The 27,589-nt window shown below is 31.5% G+C and overlaps 1 protein-coding gene across 2 annotated transcripts; it reads left to right on the plus strand.

Moving 5' to 3' along the window:
• Nucleotides 1-1,681: 1,681 nt before the first annotated feature.
• Nucleotides 1,682-27,465, plus strand: LOC126857802 (cytokine receptor). Of its 2 annotated transcripts, XM_050607529.1 has the most exons (14): nucleotides 1,682-2,323; nucleotides 12,446-12,584; nucleotides 12,652-13,067; nucleotides 13,957-14,244; nucleotides 15,183-15,494; nucleotides 15,627-15,784; nucleotides 15,923-16,094; nucleotides 16,257-16,565; nucleotides 16,648-16,796; nucleotides 16,880-17,771; nucleotides 18,033-18,176; nucleotides 18,768-18,858; nucleotides 19,033-19,102; nucleotides 19,196-27,465. In XM_050607529.1, the coding sequence occupies exons 3-14, from the start codon at nucleotides 12,908-12,910 to the stop codon at nucleotides 20,549-20,551; spliced, it is 4,101 nt and encodes a 1,366-aa protein (XP_050463486.1). In that variant the 5' UTR covers nucleotides 1,682-2,323; nucleotides 12,446-12,584; nucleotides 12,652-12,907; the 3' UTR covers nucleotides 20,552-27,465. The 2 variants fall into 2 exon arrangements, with proteins under 2 accessions (XP_050463486.1, XP_050463485.1); XM_050607528.1 differs by having other exon boundaries at nucleotides 12,446-13,067.
• Nucleotides 27,466-27,589: the final 124 nt, after the last annotated feature.

The following is a 27,589-nucleotide window of genomic DNA, read 5'->3' on the forward strand; positions in this document are numbered from 1 at the left end:
TATTTTTTATATTTTTATATTTATTTTTATATGTATATATATCTCATTGTCAAAATTAATTCAAGATTCCTTAACACTGAATTCACAATGTGCGATAGGATATATAGCACTCTGATTTTTTATAAATTAAATTACAAATACAACTAGAAAAATAATGAAATATTCTCTTTTGCGAAATATTATTTATTATATAGGTAATTTTCTATTAAAAAAATTTTCTATTAATTTTCTATTAAATTTTTATTAAATAGAAAATTAATAGAAAATTTTTATAAGTAAAATATATATATATATATATATATATATATATATATTTATTTATTTAAGTATTAAAAATATATTTAATATCAAAAATTTTATATTTTATATGTGTTAATCTAACAATAAGATTAATTCAACAAAATCAGCGCTCTTTCTGTTCTATAAAAAATATATAAAAAATAATAAATATTTATATATAATAAATAATATGTTAAAAATATACGAAAAAAATATTTTACGCTCTATAAAAAAATATTTTGCTATAAAAGAATGAGAAATATAATACACTGTACATATATGATATATGCGCTCTTATACGAGACATATCGATACTTTTTCTTGAAATATGGCACTATCGAAGTAAAACAGAAACAAACAGCCTTTCAATTTCCCATAGAAGGATTTATCATAATGATGTCAATCTAGTTAGCCTACAATCTTACTAAACATTTCCGCATTGCAAGACGACGTATTTTCCGCGGAATCGTAAAGCAAATAAGGTTATCGATACATTTATTTAAGATCATGATTCGTTGAAAATACCGCGTGTCGGATTTTTCCCGTTAATCACAACCGAGATCGATTATTGCATTTTATTAACACGTTGGCATTAATGTGTCAATTATTGACATTCATTTTTCGCGAAACAAACGCGCATTCGTCATTGATCATTGTCTATTCCTCGTAAATGATTTATCGCAAAACATTTTCTTTAGATATTAGTAATATTAGTCACGTAATTTTGTCGCGTGCGCTGATTCGAGATTAAAGGTCGCTTCGATCAAACTCCAGTTAAATTAATTTCTTTGGTTTTTATTAATTAATTAACGATTTTATTTATTACTTAACGAGAATTTAAAGCAAAAAATAATTTGAAGAAAAATATAGATACGCCAGTAAATATTAAATAATATTGAGTAAATATTATTTAAATGTATTATAAATTCTTACGTCTGAAACTGAAGCTTTCGTCAAGAAGGAAAGATCGCTTTTGAAAAGGGCGCCACCCGAGCGCCACCTGGCGGTGGCGAGAAGAAGATTCACGCGGTTTTGTTTTCAAGAATGCACAATGCAGCGCTTGACGTATCAACCAACGTGACGTCAGTCAGTCGCTTGATCGGCTTGCAATTGCACGGATCTCCCGGGATCGCGATCGCGACGATCGTGCGCGTTGAGAGCGAGAGGAAGCTGAAAACGTAGCGGAAGTTTGGGGACGGGACGAGAAACCCGGCGTCGTAGAATGGAGAGGAGGCCCGACAGACTCGACCACGCACGAATCTGATGTACGCGAGTGTCGCGGCGATATGTGATCTCGACGCGCTGGCCTCCCCGCCCGCCGTCGCCTCTCCCCCTCCCTCCCTCCCACCCCCGCCACGGGGCCACGGCGCCATCTTCCTTTTGTGCATCGGTCGTGTGGTCGTTCCCCGTCAGGTTTACAACACTGGCGATTGATCTCGCGTACACACATATGTGTTTCCCTTAGAATGCGCGCATCGCGTATAGTGTTGTTGTGTCGTCGTCGTCGTCGTCGTGAGGTCTTCGTCGTGCCGCGCGATCTTGGCCGAAACGTAAACAAGAACATTTTTTCTCCGTCTCGCGATATGAAGTGGCGGCGTGTCTCGGTGGATGATCTTTCAGAGCACGAGTCGCCGCGGTTAGCAGCGAGATTCGTGCGCGCGTGTTAGCGGGGATAAAACCTAACCGCGGTGGTAAGATCGCCGTGTCGCATTCTCGATCCGGATCCGGTCGCTGAGTTGGTGTGCGTGCGGGATACTGTGCGAAGTGCGAACGCGCTAATGATTGGTCGGCGCTCCAGGCTCGGGCCCGTTGCGTGCGGTTCGCATTCCTTCTCTCTCTTTCTCTCTCTTTATATAGCCGACCGCTCCTCTTCCCTCCGTCTCTGTTTTTCCCTGTCATGCGCGAGCGCGCTCGCCACAGTTGCCTAGGATATTCCCGATACCCGAGACGGGTTCGCGTGCGCGAATCGCCCAACAGTTTTGTGCATTCGTGCATTGGCTTCGGTTGGCGATGAGAGATCTCGGGCATCGAAACTACATCGTATGTAAGTAATGAAAACTCCACTGACATTGTTATTGACACATTCCTCCCTGACGTTTGCGTGAATGTGAGAAATACTGAATATGGGCCGGAAATGCACAATGATAATTCGTGCTTTTTCACTTTTATGCCCTTCCTTACCTCTCCTCCTCGCGACAACGCGAGCGAAACCATCGTTCCTTCATCGCGGATTTTTGGAGCAATAAATTTGGAGTTTAATTCTCGCTATTTTTTTTTCTTTCTTTCTTTCTTTCTTTTCCGTTACACGAAAGACGTATTAAATAGCACGTATTAAATCTTTGTCGGTCCATTCTAATTTAATGCGCTCGCGTGAATTGTTTAGTTTCGCCGCGCTCATGTACGTGTACGTATATATATGTGTGTGTCCGTGTCTGCGTTCGTGAGAATGATTCCGCTGTATTTATGTATACGTCATACGTTTAGGATTATCGCTTTCTTTCGATGCTATAAAAATGTTGGGGGATTCTTCTTCTTCGAGTTTTATTGGTCTCCGCTGACCCTCTGTTGATAGATGCAACACGAGTGCAAACACGCGCGAGTGAATGTGTGCGTTTATATATTGTGTGAAAGAAACTTGAATCGCACATATAAACGAAATTTAATATAATTATTTAATATAATCGAAATTTGAATCATCCGTAACATTTGATTCTAAAGAGCAAATTTTTTTGGAGAAATAGAGGGTGTTTAAAAAGTGGAGGTCAATCGCTCGGGAGGTTTTTGGATTGGGGACTAAAAAACGGAAAAAAAATTTGGTTTGAATATAGGTTCGATTCCCGCCATTTTTATGTTGAAATTTCATTTTTGCTTTGCCTTCGAATTTCTTTGTCAAAATTGAAAGGAAAAATGATTTTATATTTATTTTATTTTATTTTATTTATTTTATTTTTTTATTTGTATTTATATTTTATTTTATTTGTATTTTTTATTATGTTTTTTCTTTATTCTAGCTAGTGCTAAAGCAGTGCACAATTTTTATTTGCAATTATGTTATAAAACTCACAAAAGCCATCTCCTCTTTCGACAAAAAAATTTGAAAGCAAGGCAGTTTGAAATTTCAACATAAAAATGGCGATAACTCGAAAACAATGCATTTTCGGATCTATATTAATCCCAACTTTTCCTCTTACATTTGAGTTCCCAATCACCTTCCGAGCGATTAAACTTCACTTTTGAAACACCCTGTATAATTAAAGTTAAAATCGCGCTAATAAAAAGCTTTTAAAAGTCGCATGTTCTTTCTATTTATCGAATCCCTTGGAACAAATGCAGCCTGAATCCCTTATTTTGCGTACGTTATTTACGAGTGAGTCCGTGTGCGTGTCTTTGACTTGGATATTCTTTCTTCTTCTCTCTCTCTCTCTCTCTTTCTCGCTCGTTTGTAAATCGAAAACCGAGGTACTTTTCAAGCGGCATGTTTGCCGCTCTTAAAGAACCTCGCTGAGGGCCTGCGGTCGAAAGCTGCATATTGTTGAGTTGCCAGATCAATTTTCGGTCGCGAATCTTCAGGCAAAGGAAAATTTTTGAACGAAAGAAAATGGAAGGAAGGATTTTTATACACTCGGGTCACATATACTTCATTTTGTTTCCTTGTGTTATGTATATTTAAAAAGCTTGATATTATGCAAGGTGCCATTAATCATTGCTCGCGTTCCCAAGTTTGCTAACGATGCATGCGGTTCCTTTTTTGTTTTTATTTTTTTGTATTATTCTCTCTCTCTCTCTCTTTTTTTTTTTTTTTTAGAAGACCATATTTGGATAAATTTTAATACGGAGCTGACCTGTATCTATAAATAGCGAGAATGTAGACTAAAGCCTTATTGGAACAGCTTTTATATTATTTAATAATATATTATCTAATAAATTTCTATGAAAAATGTAAATTCTCACATGTAAATCGAAAATGGCGAATGCAAAATAATAAAATTTGTTTTAACTACGTTGTTTGCAATACTTTTCATTCCTTGTTTAATTCCTGAATATTGAATATTGTTTAAATATTGCTACTAAAAAATAACATTTTTTTAAATGTTAATATTCCTCTATTTTTTGGTAAGTAATTAATACACATTTAATAAATTATTAAATAATATCAAAATATAAATATTTTATTAAAAAAGTAAATAACAGGAATAGAAAATAAGATAGATTAAATGTTAATTTTTTGCCTAAAAAGTCTTTTAAAAAACAATTTGAAAAAGAAGATGAGCGTATTATGAAAAATATATTACATTTCGAATGTATTTTTTTTTTTTTTAAAGAATATAAAGTTATTATTTTTCCAGAAAATGTAGCATGAATGATTACATTACTATAAAATATAAAAAATTCGAATGCAGTAATATAATTATTACAACATAAAAAATTATCATTAAAATTACATTTTTGCATAAAAAGGCTTCCTTTTTATTTAATACCCTAGAAGTTATAATATATTATTTTTCTTAAAGAGAATAAAGAAAAGTAATGATAAAGGTAATAGTACCATAAACATAAATTAAAAATAAAGAGAAGTAATGATTAGTATCATTGATCTATCTGCTATTGTTCGAACCAAAGATTCGAAGATTTTTCCTTCTTTTTCTTGGATTTTTATACCAAAATCAACGAATTCGAGATTCCTTCTTTGTAGATTCCAAAATCATAAAACGCTAGGGCTCTCCCAGGGTAAACAGGAAATACTATTTTCCACGCTAATCACACCCTTTTTTCACATTGGCATAAGATAGGTAAAGATTCCTCTAAAGATATCTTGACCCGAGGTTTCCCAAACTATTTTTAGAGCAGGACACGAACGTTCCGTTAAATTATCGATAATGTAAAAAGAAAGAAACTAATAACGTTTTACAAATTGTAAATCAGTGGTCAATTTTCTAGCCATATATTACATCTTGTAAGAGTCTAATTTTCAAAAGAAAGAAGTAAAATTTTATTTTAATTTTTTTTTAATAATTTTATCAAAAATATATAGTAGTCGCGCAATCGCGCTTGAATCCCTCAAATCTCTCGCTTCTACTTAAACAGCGTGTAAACAAGCTAACTGCATTCCGAGGATGGGTAAGATTATTCTGTACAAGCTCGAAACTTTTCGAATCACGCGTGTCGCATGGCAATGCGCGTAAAACCGAAAGATTTAAAATCTTCACCGAGGCAAGATGCACGGCGACCTTCGCCGAGAACAAGATATGACGTCCCGCTCGTAAAATGTCGAGGTGTGTTTGGAACATCGAAAGGAACCGCGCGCTGTTCCTTTCGTTTCTCTCTCTCTCTCTCTCTCTCGGTATGCAAAGGAGCGTTTCGAAACTTTTCGTGTGTTTTGCGCATCGAGCCTCTTCGTGCCTCGAATGAAAGTTTGGGATTTGTATAGATCGAGCAAAATGGGCTCGAACTAGCGGGGATATGCCGCGTCCTCCTTGGGTTTCGTTGGGATCTTCGTTGGGATATTCCTTCGAAACTTCTTCGTGGCGATCGTGTTTCACAAATCGAACGTTTTCGTATTCCAATATACATAACCGAGATGTATATAATCCTTCGAAAAGCAACGATTTTCGAATGCCTTCGTCAATTGTATAGCTTAGGCAAAAAAGACTAAAAATAGGATCGCTAATTCTCCTCGAATTTCGAGGAGGCGAGGGTTGAGTCCCGGACCTCGGATAAAAGAGGAAACTTTAAGGGGGTTCAGGTCCCAACTTTTTACCGCGGTCCAGGCTACACATTTTATAGAATTGCAATTTTATGCAATGCTTTATGCTTGGCTTTATTTTGTAATTCTACGTTAATTTTATTGTTGATTATTTGAAAATGTATTGTTTAGGATGCCTTAAAATCTTGATTTATTTCCTGGAAAAATGTGGAATTTCCAGGGATTTTTTTTTTTTTTAAGAAATGGAATTCTAATTGACTTTTATTGGAATTTGTGGAATTTTTAAAATAATTCTGTCGTTGATAATTTTGCTGTTATATTGTAAAGCGATCAATAAGTCAAGTAAATTTTATGCGTTTAAAATATATACATAATCTTTGTTTATACATTCAATGTCTTAGAAAAATATCGAATATGCAATACATATTTTTTATTTTAACTTTTAGTAATAAAAAATGAAAAAAAAAAATATGTAGATTAAAAATTTTTATCCTAACGAAAACTATTCAGTTTTTCTTCCAGTTCACATTTGTAAATTTAGCATATGAAACTTAAATAGCTTTGTTTTTTTTTTTGTTGTTTTTTTTTTATGTGAATGTAAAGCATTAGAAAACGCGTAAAATAAAAAAAATTTATTTTAGAAAATTGCTCCAAAAAAGCATTGTCGTTACTTGTAATTTTGAACAAAATAGAAAATCAGGGAAATTTTTACACACAAAAAATTAAAGGAAAGATTACACCTTTTTTTCTGCAAAATCATGCAGACATATTTTTTAAAATAGTAAAATATACTTGAGTATAAAAAATTTTTAATTAAAAAAAAAAAAACGCTGCTAAATATATGTTAGTCAAATTAATGTATCCCTAACGTTTTAAATTTAAAAAACAATAATTTTATTGTTTTGCTTGATAAAATATTTCTGCGACTGCAATATTTGTATTATGATCGTTACTACGCGATCGCTTTTAAATTTATATACATATATGTTTATAAATTCTTTTTGAGAAACAATCTTCTCGGATGAATTTCTAGGTGGCAGTCCGACTTAAACACGGGTTTCGTCTCGCTTGGTATGCAAGCAATACACGCGGATTGTAAACACGGGATGAAAATCGGACGGCGATTTATCGCTATTAGCTTGTACGTAGCGAGAGAGTGTACATCCGTGATAGACCGGGGGGCGTCTTACGCGATAGATTACTCGTTTTTTCGTCTGCCGACAGACAACACAGACACTTCACAATATATATGTATGTGCGATGAGATATATATAATCATATCATATTATATTATTATGTCATATTATCGTTATATAATATCATCGTTATCGTGATAAGAGATTGACGGCCACCAATTTTCTAAGTCTTAAAACTCAATCCACGCTCTTGTATCCTATCTTGTTGTCACTCGAATCATCCAATATCTAACTATCGTTACTCGGTATCAGTGTATTCAAAGAAAAATACGATCGCAATAGGCGTTTTATCTGTAGTGATTCTTAGGATCCTAAAATCATTTAGGAACAACTATCGCATTGAAGGAAATATGATGATTTCTAACGAGTCGTCGGTATTCAGGGAAGCGTAATATGCCACTAAATGATCATTAAGCATTTTCAGCAATTGCTGGCGTCAATAATTAATGCCTCGCTTTGAGAAAAGTGTAGAGCTTCGCGTTGAGATAGTACATAAGTCCGGTATATTATACCCAGTGACCGATTTTCTGATCGATGAGGAGAGTTATCGATATATAGGTGCTTTATAAGGGCACCGAAGCAATCGCGAAAACAAACTTCCTACTTCTTAATCCTCTCTCGACAATGCCAATGAAAATCCTGGATGGTAAAATGTTGCAACAGTACCGATGTTACACTTGTTTAAGGATGTACGCGTCATATGTCAAAATATTTACAAAAGCATGAAAATTTCGTAGATTATTCTATTATTTCTTCCGAGTATCTGTGCAAAATCTCGAGCGCGATTCAATAACAGTTTGGAAATTATTTGAGTTTAAAGTTAATATTGATTCTTATGGAAAATCGCGTATTGTTGCACTTCTTGGCAAATTTGACAAGGAAAAATCATTATCAACGAAATAAAAATTTTCACATATATATTTACTAAAAATTGCAGAAAAATATTATCTCTCTTTCTGCAAATTACTCGTTTTTTTTTGTTGTTTCTTGCAGTTGATTTTAGGAGATAATCGATCAAAATTTTTTTTATTATAAATTAGGAAAAATCTTAATTACTATTTTTTCTTTTTACAAAGAAAAAATCATATTACTTTCTGATACCTTAATTCTTTTTATTATTTAAATTTATTTATTCGATTTTTTAAACTAAAAAATATGTTGTTTTTTAAATTTTGAATTTAGTTTTTTGCTATTATTATGTAGTCAAAATATCCTTAAAAGAGATTCATACGTAGATATCATCGTCTCTAATATTAAATCGATTAAAGAAAAAGATACTTGCGAACAAACAAGCATCGATAACAGTACGGTGTATTATTTTTTATCGGTTGTTTCGATATGCGTATGTACTTCGTATCCTCAGGGTATTGTTAAGCGAGCCCAGCCACGGAAGAGCGTATTCCCGCGAAACTCACGTCTTGGTCGTTTTTTTTAAAGAGATCTGTCATTCCGCGCGCGCGCGCGCGCGGAGATATAAATACGCGGCGACGACGACGACGACGGCCGCGGCGCCGCGTTCCTCGGAAAGCGGAATCCGCCGCGAGCGACGACTCCGCGCTTCTCTCTCAGCTGACCTGCCTGCTCGATTTTATAAACTTATGCACGCATGCATGTATAACGTGTGCGACTTTCTCACATCTTTCCGAGAAATCCGAATACTTCCGGTAAATACATTTCCGTTTCGAGATCTGCATATTTGGTAACGCACGTATTACATGTCCGTGTATACACGGTGTCTCGTTGTAAACAGAGAGAGATAGATTCGCTAAAAATATGCATTTTTAACGCACGCGACAACAGCAGGCTCTTATCAGCTTAAGTTTGTGTGAAATACGTCAACGGCCCGTTCAACTTGAGGGCAGGATCGTAAGGCAATATTATCAATCACGAGTGTCAATAAGTTTGATGATAATAAAAATTAATTATAAATGTACGCACGGAGTCTTCCTTATAATTTTCTTATCAACGCCATTATTGTCAGCATGTGTTACATGTGCACGCAAAGATACTTTCAAAACGTTGCATAATTTTGCATTATTATTTTTTAAAAAGTGGATGGCATGACCAGAGAATTTCTTACAATTAAAGCGACGATTTGAGAATCGAGGATAGTAACTTTTTACTTGTCTCTTTTTATAATATTTATTGCCATCTTATATTAATATATAAATAGAAAATAGAAAATTTTAATAATATTTTAATAATTGAAAATAAAAAATAGAAAATTGAAGATATATATATTATGTATTATATATACATTTTTCCGTTTTTAATTTTCTATTTTTTATTTTAAATTTTTCTATTTATATATTAATATGAGATGGCAAATAGAAAAATTGAAAATGTATATATAATTTAATATGTACATATTAATATATGAGATGACAACAAATATTCTAAATTATATATACATTTTTAATTTTTCTATTTTGTTGCCATCATATTAATATATAAAGAAAAATTGAAAATAGAAAATTGAAAATAAAAAAAAATATCGAAGCAGTATCGAGAGATTTTTATTTATAATTAAATTCAATGATTCTTTTTTGACAAACATGATTTTCACGGTTTTCATGGCTTTCCTTGAATATATTTAATTACGAAAATCGCAATGAATATCCTTAAAATTTACGTTTGTACGGCATGATCGAATGACAATATTTCGTACGAAGTAACAACCGTAACAACAAAATATTGTCATTTTAAGCAAAGCGTACATGCGAATCGGAGACGCAATCACAAGGCGGGCGCGACGTGATTAAAAGGAGCCTCTCCGCTCCTTATCAGTTTCCCTATTATTCTACGATTTGTCGATGCCATTGCAGATCAACAGCTGCGAAGAACGGATAAAACCGGTCGCGAGGAAGCAGCGAGCGGGGACGATCGATTTATCGGCGAGATAAAGCGCGCCGGCGACAAACCGGCGATACCGTTCTCTGATTTCGCTGTGCTTCGAACTCCGCAAATAAGACACTCGATTGTTGTTTTCACGATAGGATATCGATTGTTCGTCTCTACGTTACGTGATCGTCGTTGGATTCCCTCGCGAGCAAAAATCATCGCGAGAAATTCACCTCGAAGGAGCATACATTCTACTCAGGCTAAAAATATAAGTTATCAAGAGAATTTGTTCCTTTTTTTATTGTTTTATCGATTTCAAGACCGTGACTTCTGGTTTACAACATATACTGTGACATGATATCGTTTTACTTTTTAACAGCATAAAAATTATTTCGATATAAAAGTTTCAAGAAACAATTATCTTAAAAAAAATTGCGATTAATAAATTGAAATTAAAAAGATATAATAAAAATTCGGAATTATCTTTATGTTTAGACATAATTTTAATTTATGGAATTATTATTATGTCGCGACATAATTTTAATTCATCACATTATTATTATATCAGAAGATAAATTAATTTATATTATTATCATTATCATGACATAATAATTCTGACATAATAATAATTCAATAAATTTATATTTTGATATAATAATAATTTGATGAATTAATATTATGTCGCGACATATTAATAATTTCATAAATTAAAATTATATCTGGATTATAAAATTAATTCTGAATTTTTATTATGTCCTGACATAACTTTAATTTATTATAATAAGAATTGCAATTTTTCTTAAGACAATTATCTTTTGAAACTTTTATATTGAATAAAATAATTTTTATGCTATTAAAAAATAAAACGGTCATAGCATACAATTTCGATATTCCTTAACATGATAGCGGTTAAACTCGGCTTCAATTCGGAACGCTATTATTATTATGGACAGAGCTGGGTCACGAAGACGCGAGATTCAAAGGGTGTAACTCGAAATAAATATTGTTTCGTGGTTTGCAATAGTTCGAGAATAAAGTTTTATTTCACATCCTCTTTTCTTACAAAACTCTGTATTAAAAGATTAATACGTCTTACAAATTTCACAAGAGCAATTATTTAAAGCGAATATCCGAACTTCCACACATACATAATTAAACAATTAATCTTCGTAGAATCGTTTTTGCGGTGTGCCTAATTTTCCCATTAAAATTGAAGTTTGAATTATTCTGTTAGAATAAATTATTCGATGACACGAAACTTTGGAAATTTAGTAGGTAGATTATGCGACACCAACAATGTGTTGCGTAATTTCTACGGGACGTTTGAAAAGAGATTACTATTAACCAACAGATTTTTATGCCAACAGAAAATTCTTCCGTATTATTTTATTATTTATATATAGTACGAAAGAGGAAAAAAAACGGAATTGGAAAGAAATAAAATGCTGAGTTTTCCTGCTGTATTCTTCCGTCATTAATAACACCTATCTGTAAATAGCCATTTGCATATTTGCGAAAATCTTGTTTTCTATTGCAGTGTCTTATGCAAGCATGTATAATTTAGTTTTTAATGATTTCGAGCAAATTTGAAGACGATTTTCTTTTATTGTTAGCGAAAATGTCGAGGAATCAATAATTTTCTAGTCATAAGCGATTGAAAAAAAAAAACTTTTCACAAACTATCTTGTTAAAGTTTAAAGATTGACAAAACATACTTTTTACTTCAATAGAGAATACTAGTTTGAAGGATATATATTATTTCCAAAGATATATAATGGAAAAAATTAAAAATTTTTATTAAATCTGATGATTATTCTTTAAAGGCTTTGAGGAATTATTTTAACGACCTGCTCTTTAATCTCTTTTTTTTCACATAAAAATGTCAATCGTTGAGAGAGAGAGAGAGAGAGAGATGGATGCTATATATTTATATTATCATTGATACACCATGGGATGTAATAACGATTTATCGGAACTCAACAATGTCGCTTCTTCATGTGTCACGATTTCATAAATTCGCTAATGAACGAATGTATGCTTTCCCTCATGCTCATCCCCATTCCTCATGTGTTTCCTAGACTGGCAAGTTTAGTTGTACCATAGCTCGAATACGAGTCACATCCATCGCGACTGTCCTTCCTTCCTGCACTTCGTTAATTTCGTTGTAGATGTATATATAAACAACTTGATGTGAACTTTATATTTTTTATTTGAAACTTCAGTATAAGATTTTTGGAATTAATTATAATCAAAAGATTTTTATCATCTTTCGTTTGAAAGATCTTCCCTTGTTGTCGATAAATTATTAAATTTTAAAATATCAAATGTTTAAAAAGGGAGTTAGACTGATTTAGTCACGATTAATAATGTTTGATATACATGAGATTTTAAGATTTATTCTAATCGAGTTTCTTTTATTTTTCAGTGAAACTACAAAATATTCTTTAATACCTCCAATGGACGCCCTATGAGAGGGATGCCTGATAAAATGAATCAATGTTTATCCCACGGACAAGACAGTGCGTCGAGGCGTGTTGGATGCCGATGTGCGTCGAGTGTGTCTAGTATGTCAAGATTGCCGTTTCCGCTCGGCAATTTCGTGATGTACAACGACAATTGTATTGCATCTAGGACCGATAGTGTCGATTTGTTTGAAAACAAGGAAATCATCACGACGACTTCAGAAAACGAAACAAGTAACGCGGCTCGCTTGTCGCAAAACACTTTGCCGTCTCTTAGTGCCTGTCCAGTTGATCAGTGCTCGTCGAGTGAAGAGAATGATCGTCCTACATGTAATTGTAATTGTATAATAAATCACCGAAATCAAAATCATATACAGAAGAAGAAGAGTGCGAGAAGATACCTTTACTTGTGTATATCTTCGACAATGAATTACTGTTTCAATAAAGTATTTCGATTATCGATTGCACGAAAACAAGACTGTTCATGGGGAATTAGATGGATATGGATATATATTATATTGAGTTGTCTGTTTCTGATGGTAAATACAGCCAACGAATGCGCCGTTGGAATCGAAACACCAGGATGTGAGTTTCATTGAAATAAGATAAATTTTTTGTATAGCTACGATACTTTTATTTTATTTTTATAATTAAATTGCCACCTATAACACGGTAAATCCTCCATATAACTTGACAGATAACTTTCAAGTATTGTGAAAAAAAATTTTTTTATTAGTTTAAATAATTTTGTATTTTTGGATTTTGTATAACTCATAAATAGGAGATAAATCATATATATTGTCTGTATACTTTTGTACATATAAGAGTTTAATTGATGAAATAATGCGACACACGAATAGTAACTTATCAACTTATATTATTTTAAAGATAATTTTTTTTTGTTTTATCATGTTATATGCAAATATATAATACATACATATTTCAAGGCAGTGCATACATTTGTATTTTGTATTTACAATTTACACGTGTGCATTATAAAATAGAGATAACATATAAACTATTTGCTTTCGGCCTCTTCCGCATGCGTGTCTAGTGTGCTAGAATTATAAATAAAATAAAGTTTCTTATCTTTCTTTATAAAATTCTAACAATAGTTTCAAACTAAATGCATACATCTATATATTTAACGCCAGCAATATATTTGATACTTAACTTATCATATGATTGAAGTATATAACATATATCATCTCTCTTTAATATATTTTTACATTTTATAATGTTATAATGTTATAAAAGTGGTATAATATGTGATAATATTATTTATATATTATATGTAGAATGACCTATAAATTTATTAAAGTTATATCATACATATTTTTTTAAAGAGCTCACTTATTCTCGCGTTAATCTACTATTAAGTAAGTAAACATTGTAAACATTATTGTTTATAATGTTTAATGTTTCAAAAATATTTTGGAATATTTAATAAATGTTACTTTATTTTTCGTCATAGGGACAGTACCGCGAGGTGACATCATTATCAAATATGGTAATCCATTGCGAATTATGTGTGTATTAAATGAAACATACGTAAATAAACATTTTCCGGGTAAAAACTCTTCGAACCTCATCTTCTTTCGCAATGATAAAAAAATGGAACCAGAATATATTACTGTAATCAATAGAACAACAATAATGTTGTATAATGAACTACCACCACCTGGTGATAATATGTATTATTGCCAATTGAATCTATCCAACAAGGACGTAGGTGTTTGTCTCAATAAAGTTGTAATTGGATGTAAGTAAGATTTGTAAATTATCTTTTTCATATATTTTCGAGTTATCTATTTTTTTAAGAAGAATTGTTTCCTTTTTAGTTATACTATCAATCATCCGGTTATATACTATCTAAAAAACTATCTTTATCTTATTTTTGTTCCATTTCTATAAAAGAAAATATATTTTATCATTTACTTGATATGTAATCTGAGAAATTTTCTCATGAAGAAAATATAGAAATTGTGTTATTTACAATCATTATATGTATCTGAAATATAAATTTTTTCATTGCTATAGTAAAAGTATGCATACGTCCAACCTTATCAGAGCACGACATTCGATGATGTTTTGTGGAAACAATACAGTGCATTGATTCTCTTTTCATCAAAATTATGAGTAAACCATTTGACATATATATGTCTTAGAAATCATTTTGCTATCATCGACGATAAGGATAATCGACTAAAAAGGAGACATTGTATAATATTAAGAGTTATTCAATTCTTAAAAAAAATTCCTTATTTTATAGAATTTGTATATTGAGCTATTTCTATTCGTTTAAAAAAGCAATGTTCGACATAAATGCAGATAAATTACACATTGATTTATATATTTATTTAAAAAGTTATAATTCTTTCATGTAATATATTTTGTATATATTGCATCAAATTGTATTTATTGTATATACAATGTATCTGTATAAATATAGAAACGATAAAAATTGATTTATATAGAGAGAAGTAACTAATAGGACTTCTGATAGGACTGATATACAAAAACAAGTCATGAATATTTGTGAATGCGAATTTCAATAATGATAATCGGCAAGATCTATTAACGAAGATATATTAAAGTATATACACATACTGAAGGATATATTTAAGAACTGATTATGTAATTATAAGAGATATATATTTCTTTTTTTATGTGACTTATTTTATTTTATTTGTTTGGCAGATGAACCTAAAGTGCCAAGCAACTTTACTTGTACATCCTATAATTGGGAGAATATTACATGCACATGGGAAACAGAGAAAAACTATGTCCAGACAAGTCATGATTTAATGTTTAAATTCAATGGAGGTAGGAGAGGAGTGCGAAGATATTATCCTTGTCCAGCAGAAAATACGAAGAAAAATTCATGCTCTTGGACTCAATATAGCAGTCCAATGTACAGGCAAACGTACGAAAATTTTACGTTTATAATGTTTGTTCATAATCAATTTGGCAATATAAGCGACGTACATAGAATCGATCATTTTGCTCAAGGTTTGTAAATCTTTTATTAACCATTGTACTATTTCTTTTTATGTGATAGAATAATGTTATATGTAATAATTAATTAGAAATATAAGTATGCATTTTTGATATCTAAGAGTAAAACTATTTTACTATTTTCAGTTATTCCGGCGAAACCAGTGAACCTTTCGGTGATAAATAAAACGTCGAATAGTGCAACATTGTATTGGGAACTTCCTTTCCCGTTGCAAAGTTTTCCACCTGGTATAAATCATAAAATTATGTATCAGAATCAGTGGGATTATAAGAAAGATTGGGAGGTACGATCAATTTATTACACCATCAGCGGTATATTCTATCTTTCTTTATTTTCTATCTTTTCAATTCATTGGTTTATTGTAATTATGTGTAGTTTAAGAAATAACAGTAATCTTGATTGAGCAATATTTCATCTATAGGTTATCATTATTGATACGGATCCTCGTTTGAGTAAAAGATCTTTCAATCTTACCGGATTGAAATATGCTAATACCGTGTACGATGTTCGCGTTTATTTAAAAAGCGCCAAGGCCATAGGAGAGAATATGTATAGTGAGCCCAGTGTTATTACATTCAGGACATTACCAATATGTAAGTAGATTTATAAAGGAAGAGAGTCTATTAATTTCGGTTTACTTTCATTTTATTTATATTTATATTATAATAATGAATATATTTTAACATATAATAATTATAATAAATAGATAATAATTAAATAACATATTTGTTTTATTTTATTATTTTCTTTTTTAGTACCTAGCTTTCCTCCGCGAACCGATATTGGTAGCTTCGAAATTGTTGAGAACAATGGGAACAGGGACATATATTTGTATTGGCAAATGATACCGCAATACTTAGAAAATGGTGATAATTTTAAATATCAGATCAATTATGTGGAAGAGAATGGTCATAAAATAACTATCGAACCGATTGAGACGACCAAGGCATATGCCAAGTTTAAAGGGCTTAGCTTCAATAACTACCGATTTAAGATTACCTCGATGAATACGGTTGGCATTAATAAGAATTATACGGAAATAGTAATACCTAGTCGAGATGAGAGTAAGTATATCAAGAAGGCTAGATGATAAAAGTAAAATTTAAATGTATATCAAATAGTTAACATGAAACATTTCTCTCGCAGTGCCTCATGAACCGATAGCGTTCACGAAAATGGCTTTCGAAGGAGGACTATACGAATTGTCTTGGAAGCCGCCAATCGTGCATAAAAATATCGTAAATTATACCATCTTTTGGTGTGATAACGAACGCGATCGTCCTTATCAGTGTACAGTGTGTATCTGTTTTCTTTGTTATAATATTTATTTACAGAATAACTTTGCGCACGAATTAAAACGATATGTATTTACTTATAGGGTTACTTGAACTGGACGCATGTATCTAGCAATACTACAGTTTACAATATAACCGTAGATCCGGACAAAGTATACCAATTCGCGATTTCCGCTAACACGAATAAGGGCAGCAGTGGCATGATATGGTCGTCTTGCACGGTGATTCATACAAAGGTCCTTGGCAAAATGAAATCCGTATGGATTAATCGTATCGGATCGGATTTCATCGAAGTCGGATGGAAGCTTGACTGTTCAGATCGCATTGGGATCGTCGAAGGATTCAAGATTTATTACTGTCCCATCGTGTCACCATTAGATACCAAGTGCAAGGGACCCAAGCTCAACGTCACCATCAAATCCTATCCACCCATGATAAGCGGTATTGTCAAAAACTTGACGCCCTACACTACGTATATGCTGGAAGTCACAACAGTGACCAAGAATGGCGAGAGTCAGCCGAGTGAGCCCTTATATAACACTACTCTTGAGGCGGCACCTAGTTCTTCGCCTTTGAACGTAAAAGCCATGAATGTCACCAACACGACGATGTTTATTACATGGCAGTCACCGGAAGCGATGAACGGCGTGCTCAGATATTACGAAGTTTACTATAATGGTCTCATGAAAAAAGTGGAAGAAGGGAAGAGTATTACTAAATTGACGAGCTTGTTGGCATACACTGACTATAACATTAGCGTTACCGCCTGTACTGTGGCGTGTAGCAAGAAATCATCGATGATAACACAGCGTACGAAGATTGGTATTCCCGATAAGATTGGCATACCAAAAGTGCGCTTCATGAACTCCAGCCAAGTGATTGTCACATGGAGTCCACTACAACATCCTGCTGGTCCGATAGCTTATTACGAGATAGAGAATACTTCTGGCGAAATATATAATGTTACTAAAATGGGTAAGATTTGCGGCTAAAAGAATTTATGGCTAAACTAAATTAAATTAAGTTAAGAGAGAATTATTTCTATTAAACACTCATTATTTAACTTAATTAAATCTCTTTTATTTTGCTTTCTATACAATTTTTTTTTTCCGTTATTTTTTATGGGTGTAAATGTGTGATGAAATAATGAAAAATCAGTGCAAAAGGAGAAAAATGAAAAAAATATGGAAGGAAGAATATTAAATATTTAATATATTGCTGTTATTTGTATTGCAGAAGCACAATTATCCATCCCTGATTGCAAGACGAGTCAAGAGGGACTGAACAAGTTTCGAGTTAGAGCCGTTAACATTGGTCCCAATAATGAACATTTGATAGGACCTTGGTCTGAAACAGGAGAGGGAAATTGTTACAATAATGGTAAGTATTTTATTTGTCAAGAAGGCAAAATTTTGACTATTCATATTGTTATATAAATATATATAAATAAATGTTATATAAATATATATAAATAAATGTTTGTATGTGTGCTTTCTTATAAAATTGATTACATTTGCGATACTTGCGATACTCAGATACACAATGCATACATTAGCAACATGCGAATAAAATAAAGATAAAATTTATTTAACGAGCGAGAATTATATGTTTATAAAATTAAATAATTTTTTAAAATAACAAAAAAAAATGGTCAATATATTCATTTTCGGATATAAATTGTGATCGCATGATGTTTAACTGAAATATTGAAATAACAAAAGATTTGAATCAGAAATTGTATCAAATTTTTTTTTTTATTTCAATAATTTATCAATATTACTCATTGTCCAGATTATTTAACGTTTAACTTTTATTCTTATCATTTTTAACGAAGTATATATTTTTCTTGCTATCGTGATTTTTTGTTTTATTTTAATTTAGTGAATGCAATAGTAGCAAACTCACATTCTTGGTGTGGATATTATTCTATAAGATTATTCTTATTATGAATAAATATTTTTTGCGTAACAGGACTAACACAAGCAGCAACAATAACTATATGGGTTGTTGGAGTTGTCGGCGCAGTAGCGCTCAGTTTGTGCTGCATATGTGCGACGAAGAGGTAAAAAAATTGCAATTTTTTTAAAACACAATGTTATATAATTGTATAGTTATAATTTTTAAAAATTACAAGAATTTTTATATTTAATTAGCTGTTTTAATTTTATAGTTTAAAAGATTAACTGATACTAACTAATATACTTTATATTATATACTCTCTCTTTTTTTCTCGTAGAATGTGGTTGAAATATCAAGATATGCAAGATATCGAAGTAAAATTACCGCCTGGTCTCACTCCAAACATGGTGAGAAAGATTGTTTTGTACTATGTTGATTGATGTTACGAATACAAAAATTATATTCAAAATTATAATATGACGATTTTGTTCATTGCACAGAAGCTGCTTCGCAAAGACGCACCACATACACGACAGCCATCTGCTGATTCGAGCGGCTGTTCGAGCGGCCAGGAATCTGTCACCTCATCGCTCACAACGACCGAATTTCAAATTTCCAGCGATAGCGGTACTGAGGTAGATCCAGTGCCAGTGTCACCCGATAAGCTGCTTGATACTCTGTCAACCTGGGAGTCGAATTCTGCCAGTCTGCGACAAAGGACTGTTTCACGAGGATCGGAGACTACGTCTCGCAGTAGGGAATCGTATGTTCCAGTTAAACTCGGCGACTCAAATCTCAATGAGATTATATCTTTAGCGCGATCCGTTCCAAATTTGGCAGACAGTACAGGCAACACAATGACGCCACAGACATGGCCAAGTACCAGTCACATCAGCATGCAATCTTCCGATTTGTCGGGTAATCCGAGCCCTACGTTGCGAGAGAATACTATTATCAACTCTATCGGTGCTTACAGCGTTATTGGTATACGTGATATGCGAGCGCCCTTACAAACCACATCTGAAGAAGATGGCGACGATGGTATAGAGAGTACAGAAACCGTACATGACACCTTGATATCGAACAAACAGGAAATGAAGCATAATCTGTGTACACCTTTTATGAACAAAAAGGAAATGCCATCGAAAATTAACGCTTTTAATTTGGATAAGCTGAGCACTTTCATGGAATCGAACAAATCCGAGAAAGCTGCGTTAATGGCATATCTTGCTGATTTCGACAAGAAAATGAAGTCCAAATCGTTTTTTCAGCCTAATCTGATAGACATAGTGCACTCTGAACCGTTCACTCTATTAGGCTCAATCGAGCAGCCCGAGAAGAGTAACATTAGTAGTTCTTTTGCGTCGACATCTTTCCCGAATTCTTCCAATGAGTCGTTTGTATCGTCATTCGTGAGTCCGACATTGCCTGTCTCGTCAACTGACCCTACCTCGACATTGACCTCGAAGAATCCACATGTCAGTGATGAAAGATTGGCACTCCCTAAGACATCGAAATCTTTGATGACTCATTGTAAGGAGCATAATGATGAAACTTTGAAAATGTCTCTCGCCTCGCCAAGTGAAAGCTTCTCTAAATCATCTGTGAGTTCCATGCATGAGATGTTACAGCAACCACAAGAGAATATAGAGCTTTCATCCGTTAAGGAGATCCAAGAGATGGAGGTTAACGAAGATCCCGCGCCGATTGCAAGGCGAATTATACAACCAATTCTTACAAAGCACAAAGAGAACTCTGACTATGTTGTCATCGCTGACCCCAATATAAAAAACACAACTAATCAGTCCGATGAGCAGTATAGCAAAGTGACGGTTGTACCAAGTGCGATGCAGTGAAATGAAGAAAAGGATGCACCTTTGTTTCCTTCTTTTTTCTTGTAAAGATGATTTTGTCAACTACGTAGGTGAACGAAATAAGTTACAATAGTAAGATAAGATTTAATAAGATAAGATATTTGCACATAAGATTATACGACAAAAGGAGACTGCAATATTGCATGCATGTTAAAATGCATGCGATGATAGCAATGACTTCTTTTGCAATTATAAAAGAAGTTAAGGAGGATGTTGGGAAGCGAATTTAATGCAATCCAAAGAAAATAATATTTGGAGGAAATTAAATCCTCTGTAGATTCATAATATCATTGTTTTGAAATGATATGTTCTTTTCTTGCATCGAGATCGAGATTAATGAAGATGAGATATTATCAAATAAGAGAACGCTGGCTTGAGACATCAACAAGATATTAAAGACCGATGATTTTAAACCGAGAATTGTGACTCAAAAAAAATTAGCTGCACGCTACATTAAAAAAATCTTTGTATTTTCGGTAAAACAGTAATTTAATACAATGAAATGTTTATTTAAATGTTTATTTTTGTCGTTCTTGAAGCAGTTACATAAAAGATTAATACATTTTTGATAATAAAATAATAACTGAATGAACTAAAATAATTGAATGAATTTAAATAACTCGTACAATTATCTTTAATGCAGTCGAAAAGGCCGGTAATGTCATAAAAAAAAAATAAACAATAAACAATATTCTCCAGGCCTACTGGACCCACTTTGTAGTCACGAAAATTTATCTAAAGTCAACGGTCTTTAATAGTATCTCATGGATGCTTGAGTACAATTAGGAAATTCATTTCTCGCTAAAAAAGTTCCAATAAACTTAAATGTTTGAAGAAATTCTTCCTTAAAGTTATTATCTAAGACAATTATGTACAAAAATATAACAAAATATGCAAGAAATATATGATCTGTATTTTAAAAGTAATTTCAAGATAAAATTATCTAGCAAAGTATTTTTCTATACATATATTGGAATCTATTTCTAAGAATTAGATTTCTTATTCCCCTTATCCCAAGTTAGTGCTTCTCTATTGAGATAGTGCTCCTCTTTGATTACATCTTGTGTATACAAATATTTAAGACTTTAACCCAGCAAAAATTATTTACATACAAATAATTAAGGGTTAACGTTGTTTTTATCGATGATTAAACTCAAACTTTATTGCGTCCATCATCGCCACTATGAAAACAACAAATGTAAAAAAATATTCTTCCGAACGATCTCTCGATGCTGCTGTTAATGAAACATCTACAATGCATCATCACTTGCAGATATTTTCATTTATTTTGTGTTATAGAATTATGATTGCTCAAAAAAGAAGCAAAAGTGATACGTTTGAAATTAATACGCGCAACTACAACGACAAAAGTAACATCAAATTTTTTTTTATATAAATTTTCCATTTTTTTTAATTCAGACGCACACATCGCGAAAGACTTCGATGAAGTTTTTTTTTCATCTACAAGTGTTGAGTGTGTTCAAAAACGGATTCAATTCCCTCGCTCGTATATATGATTTATTTGTTGTTGCCTTCGATTCTCATTATCATAAATATCAATCACAAGTAAAATTGTATACAATAGGATAAGAAACTTTTATAATAGCAATATATTATAATATGTACAGTATAAAAGCAAGGACAGGATCAGGGATGATAAAATAAGAATGATAAGAAGCGCATACCAGTGTTGCATTTCATGGGCGTCACAAAGTAAGCTGCAAGGCAGCTGTAAATTATTCTAAACCCCCGTTAGAACATAAAATATATTAATATACACTCATACTACTAGTGATTTCCTAATATATTATTAATTTTATAAAACGTTTTTATTGTTCCCAATTTAGAATGAGACAAAATGGGGGATAAGTGCTTTTAAAATTTGTTTTAATATCATGTGCTCGAAAGACGAAAAGATATTTGATCTCTTTAAAAAAAAGTTAACAAGGACGTCCATGCTTTGCAATGATCCCGAATAACGCGCTTAATTGTGTGTGAGACATCAAACAAAGTACCTATATAACTCGTGTATATTCGGGCATATAAGTTAATTGTGTGAATGATGCACAAACGGCAATTGGTCTCACTCTCATATTATATCGGGACTGGAGGAATATATTCGTGTATAGTGTACACACGTATACACGTACTTTAAGCTAGTCAGTGAAACGAGTTTGTTTCGCTCGCAAACCTTTCAATCTCCTTTGAAACCTTTTTTTACAATCCGCAATTTTTCAGCGTTCATTTCACAGATTTTGAGATTTACAGAATTTTTATCAGATAATATACGCGAAGAAACAAACTTGTCAATTAATTATTTTTTTTTGTTTTGTTCTTGAGTTTTTTTGTTTTTGTTTTTTTTTTCTCCGTTAATTTCACATCGCTGAATGAAAAGAAGTAATGAATAATCTTTTAATCAAGATTTATTTTGATCCAGCATGTACGAATAGTATCTTTTTATAACAGCATCATGCTGAGATCTTTGCTGAGCGTAAAAGAATTTATCAGAAAAAAAGCTTTGCCGAAAAATTGTCGGATATTTGTCTATCGTTGTTATAGAATGAGATTTTGTAAGCGGTAATATTTCAATTTTTAACAATGACAAATTTTAATAAAAGAAAAAAGAGATAATGTAAATCTAATGAGATAGAGGTAACATACATATATAGTTTAATTAAGAGATAGCAACCACCGAAGTTACGTCCGTAAAAAATTTGCTATAAGAATTATAATATTCTAAATTATGCAAAATGGAAAGGCCTGGATCATTTTGAAGGTGTTACTTTGATTTACTATGGTTATTTTGCAAGTTCAAACAATTTCTGCCGTTTGGTCAGATTTTGTTGCAATTTTGAGATGAAGAGAAATGAAATTATCTTGTTTGTTCTTGCGAAATGATACTTACGAAATTTCGCGATTGTATATTAGCGAAGTTTCCCAATTAAAAATGAGCTTATTCTTACATTATTATTATTACTATATAAGAGACATGCCACTTAAATATTTAATGCATTATGTAAAATGGCTACTTAGTCTATAACGATATTAAGTTTGTATAAACATAATGAAGAATTGTAAATTGGAGTTGATAGAAATGGCTTGTTGCAATGTTACACATGACGCATAGATCCGTTTGCTTTTAGTTGTACTTTTTTGCAGCTTAAGATGAAATAACTGCATATGCATAGACATCGCGGATACGTGTACATTAATCGCAAAAAAAAAATATTTGAAGAATTTAAATAAGCATAATTTTTCAGCGAGTTCGAGATTCTGTGGTACACTTTGTACATATCTACGAGTAAGAATCATTATCACGAGATAAATAGCTATATGCACATGTATTATAATAATTTTGTTATAGATAAACTAGATAAAGAAATCAACGATATTGTATCAATTTTGATCAAGAAAAAGACACAAGTTGTAAAAAGTGCAACTAAAACGAGATATAATATTGTATTCGAAATTCATATTTTACGCGAAATCCGTATACATAATACACGTAAGAATTTTAATGCATTATGTATATCTTGTACACTGTTTAAGATTGTCAAATGAGGAAATTCTTAATATACTTAAAATATTTAACAAAACGATAGCGCAGTACAATTGACGGTACAGTAATATGAGATGTCTCTCAAAAGTAATGAAAATTCTTATGTCCGAGATGCAGATAAAGGAGCCGTGTTGAAGGGCGTACAAATACAGGCAAACCTATTTCAATCAGTTCTGTGCCCTCATAGTCCTCATCATCAACATCATTTGTTGTACAAAATTATTTAATTTTTAGAAATTTAAACATTGAATTTCTTAAAAACTTTAATTATTGAATATTATTAATATCATTATTAATAAAAATTTTTAATAATTAAATATTAATAATAATTATTAAATATTATTAATATCATATATTACAAATTTTTATTAATTATTATATCAAAATTGTTTATTTTTATAACTTTTTATAGTTAATAAAAATCTGCATTTTGTTTGTGACGAGGTACTAGATCACAACTTTATACAATAAATGTGATCTCGATGCTATGATAGCACAGAACTGACTGAATTAAGTTTACCTTTATATCTGTAATCCCTCCAATATTAATGGCTCCTCTACTTCTAAGCTGCCATTTTGAACATAAGAATTTCATTCTCATTATTTTTGTAAAACATCTCATATACTGCTTGATCGATGGAACACTTGAACGAAAACATATTGTCGATTAAATCTTGCTCATGCGTCGAAATAATGAATTTTGTGCTATAAAGATAAAAATTTCATAAATTGATGTAGCAAAATATATTTCCTCATAATTTTTTAAGAATATTGTCTAATATATATATATATATATATATATATATATATATATATATATATATATACATATACATACATACATACATACACATATATGTGATTATCTATTTTTGTTACATATTTGTAAATGAAAAAGATATACTACATTGTATACCGTGATTGTAACGTATGAAACGAGATTTTAGGAAGAGATATAGATTTAAGTACATTGCATAAAGATTCTATCGGCCATTTATATAAATTAGAATTATTATTATGTATTGTTGATTAGTATATCCCCATCAATTTACCAGATTTACCTGATAGAATCTAATTGCATGCAGAGACTATTTCATGTTTTTTTTTTTTTTTTTTTTAAATATAATCAAACGATCCTTATGTTGATTATTTAATGTATATTCTATTACATTTACGTTACAATTTATTAGTTAGTAAATAACAGAGATGAGGGAGGTTGCCACAAATTAAATTGAATGAGCGATATAATCATGACGAAATTAAATGATAAAATTACATGTGTAGCAAAAGCATATTTGTTAAGATGATAATTTGCTCTTTTCTGTTTTTGATTCTTTTGAATGTAACAATCATTATTTTTATTCATATGTAATCTTTATTCATGTAACGCGCATAAATGGTGGTTAAATTTTATAATTTTATAATTAACGAGCACGCAATTAACTATAATCTTAGTTAGTGATGATTTATGACAAGAACTTTTATCAATTTTTGTACATATTACTGACCGCAATTTTACGTGTAATATAATTCTATGCCTACTTACACACACGTAAATAAATGGCAAATACAAATACATTGCTTATAAAGTGCGAGATGCATATCTGCAGTAAGGTGTATATACAAAGAGAGACTAAAAAATAGCCGAAATAAAATATGAATTTCTTAAAATAGCCGAATATCTCGAAAATTAAACACTTGTGAAAACAATGTTTCAAATAAATGATATAGCGTTTAAATTGATCGAATAGTGTTTATTTTAATTTTAGATTAGAAAAAATTATTTATAAAGATCACCTCAAATTTTTTAGATAAAAACTCATTTTTTATATATTATATTCTTGTAGCTGATATCAGATCTTTTCAAAATGATATGATCAAATTTTATTTTGCGAAGAACTTCCTAAATTATGAGCCACGGAAATGATGGTATAATACTAGTTTATTGTTAGCGTGACTGATATACTTGTGGAGAGAATTCGGAGTCATTAAATAGTAGGGATGACAAAGATCCTGATCTCTACACGACACATACACACTACTACACGTCACAGACACACATACATACAAGACATACAAGAGGAAATGTAAATCATGCTAATATCAGTGGTAGCATAAGTTTTTTTACTAAAGATGATTTAATAAGAATATAATATAGATATAATAAATGGCGGCTTCTATTTAAAAAAATTCGAAGTGACTTTTAAGTGATCTTTACAAAGTGATCCAAAAGCAAAATAAATATCATCATTCGATCACTTTTATAAATTTTATTTGAAACATTTAACTTTTATTTGAATCATTGTTCTCGCAAATGTGCTTTATTTTCGAATTATTCGGCCGTCTTTAAATTTCGCATGCACTATGTACGTACACAGGCGATAATTTATTGATTCTTTCTTCTCTTTTAAATTTAATGATATGATCCACCTTTATTCATGTAATGCGGATAAACAAGAGATAAATTTTCAACTTGTAATCATATACTGACTACAACGATTAATGATTTATGACGAAATTCGTAATCAATTTATGTACATATTATAGATTGCGATTTTACGTGTAATATAATTCTGTACACACCTACATACATGCAAATACACTGTCAATTACAAATACATTGCTTATATAGCATGCGATGCGAACATATATATATATATATATATATATATATATATATATATATATATATATATGATCTTTTTATATCCGAGCTCTTCTTTAGTTTTAGTGTTCAATTTTAGGATAAAATAATTTGTCGAATTAATTTGTAGAACTAATTTACCGAATCGTTGATACAATTTATTCGTACCATTGTTGATGTTAATTCATGAATTATCCTAAGATTCTGTGCAATCCGCTATTTTATTAATACACATATCAGATACACTACTTTGTACAATCAATGACGTTGTTAATTATAATATCGGCGCTAAATCGTTACTTATCCCAGGATAGATTTTGTACAGAATATTGTAAAATATTTTTGCCGCTTTTTCTCTCTTTTTTATATTTTATTATTTATATAGCATACACAATTTTTTTTTCTCGCTTCTCTACCGTAATTGTATAAATCGCCGTATTATTAATTAATACTGTTATATTTGCCATTGTATAATGCCATGCCGTCGAGCCTTGCCATTCGTTATTCGTTCTCAGAGACGAGCCCAAAGCTATCATTTTTATTTTTTTTTTTTCAATACTCACACATGGATCGCGCTGAACACGCAGGACAAGTTTTCTGTAATTAACAATGAACATTGTCGATGCGTTAGAGGGAAGAGCTATTAGTTTATAATCATTAAGCTGAAATATATAACATTTATATCGAAATATATATATTGTATATTTCTTCCTAAATTATATGTATCTTTCCTGTGTAAAAAAACTGATATTTGTTGACCCTATAATTCGTATGTGTGTGCATTTATAAATTAAAAAATAATTATATCTGATGAGGA

This window comes from Cataglyphis hispanica, chromosome 23 (assembly GCF_021464435.1).
Source record: "Cataglyphis hispanica isolate Lineage 1 chromosome 23, ULB_Chis1_1.0, whole genome shotgun sequence".
Lineage (NCBI taxonomy): Eukaryota > Metazoa > Arthropoda > Insecta > Hymenoptera > Formicidae > Cataglyphis > Cataglyphis hispanica.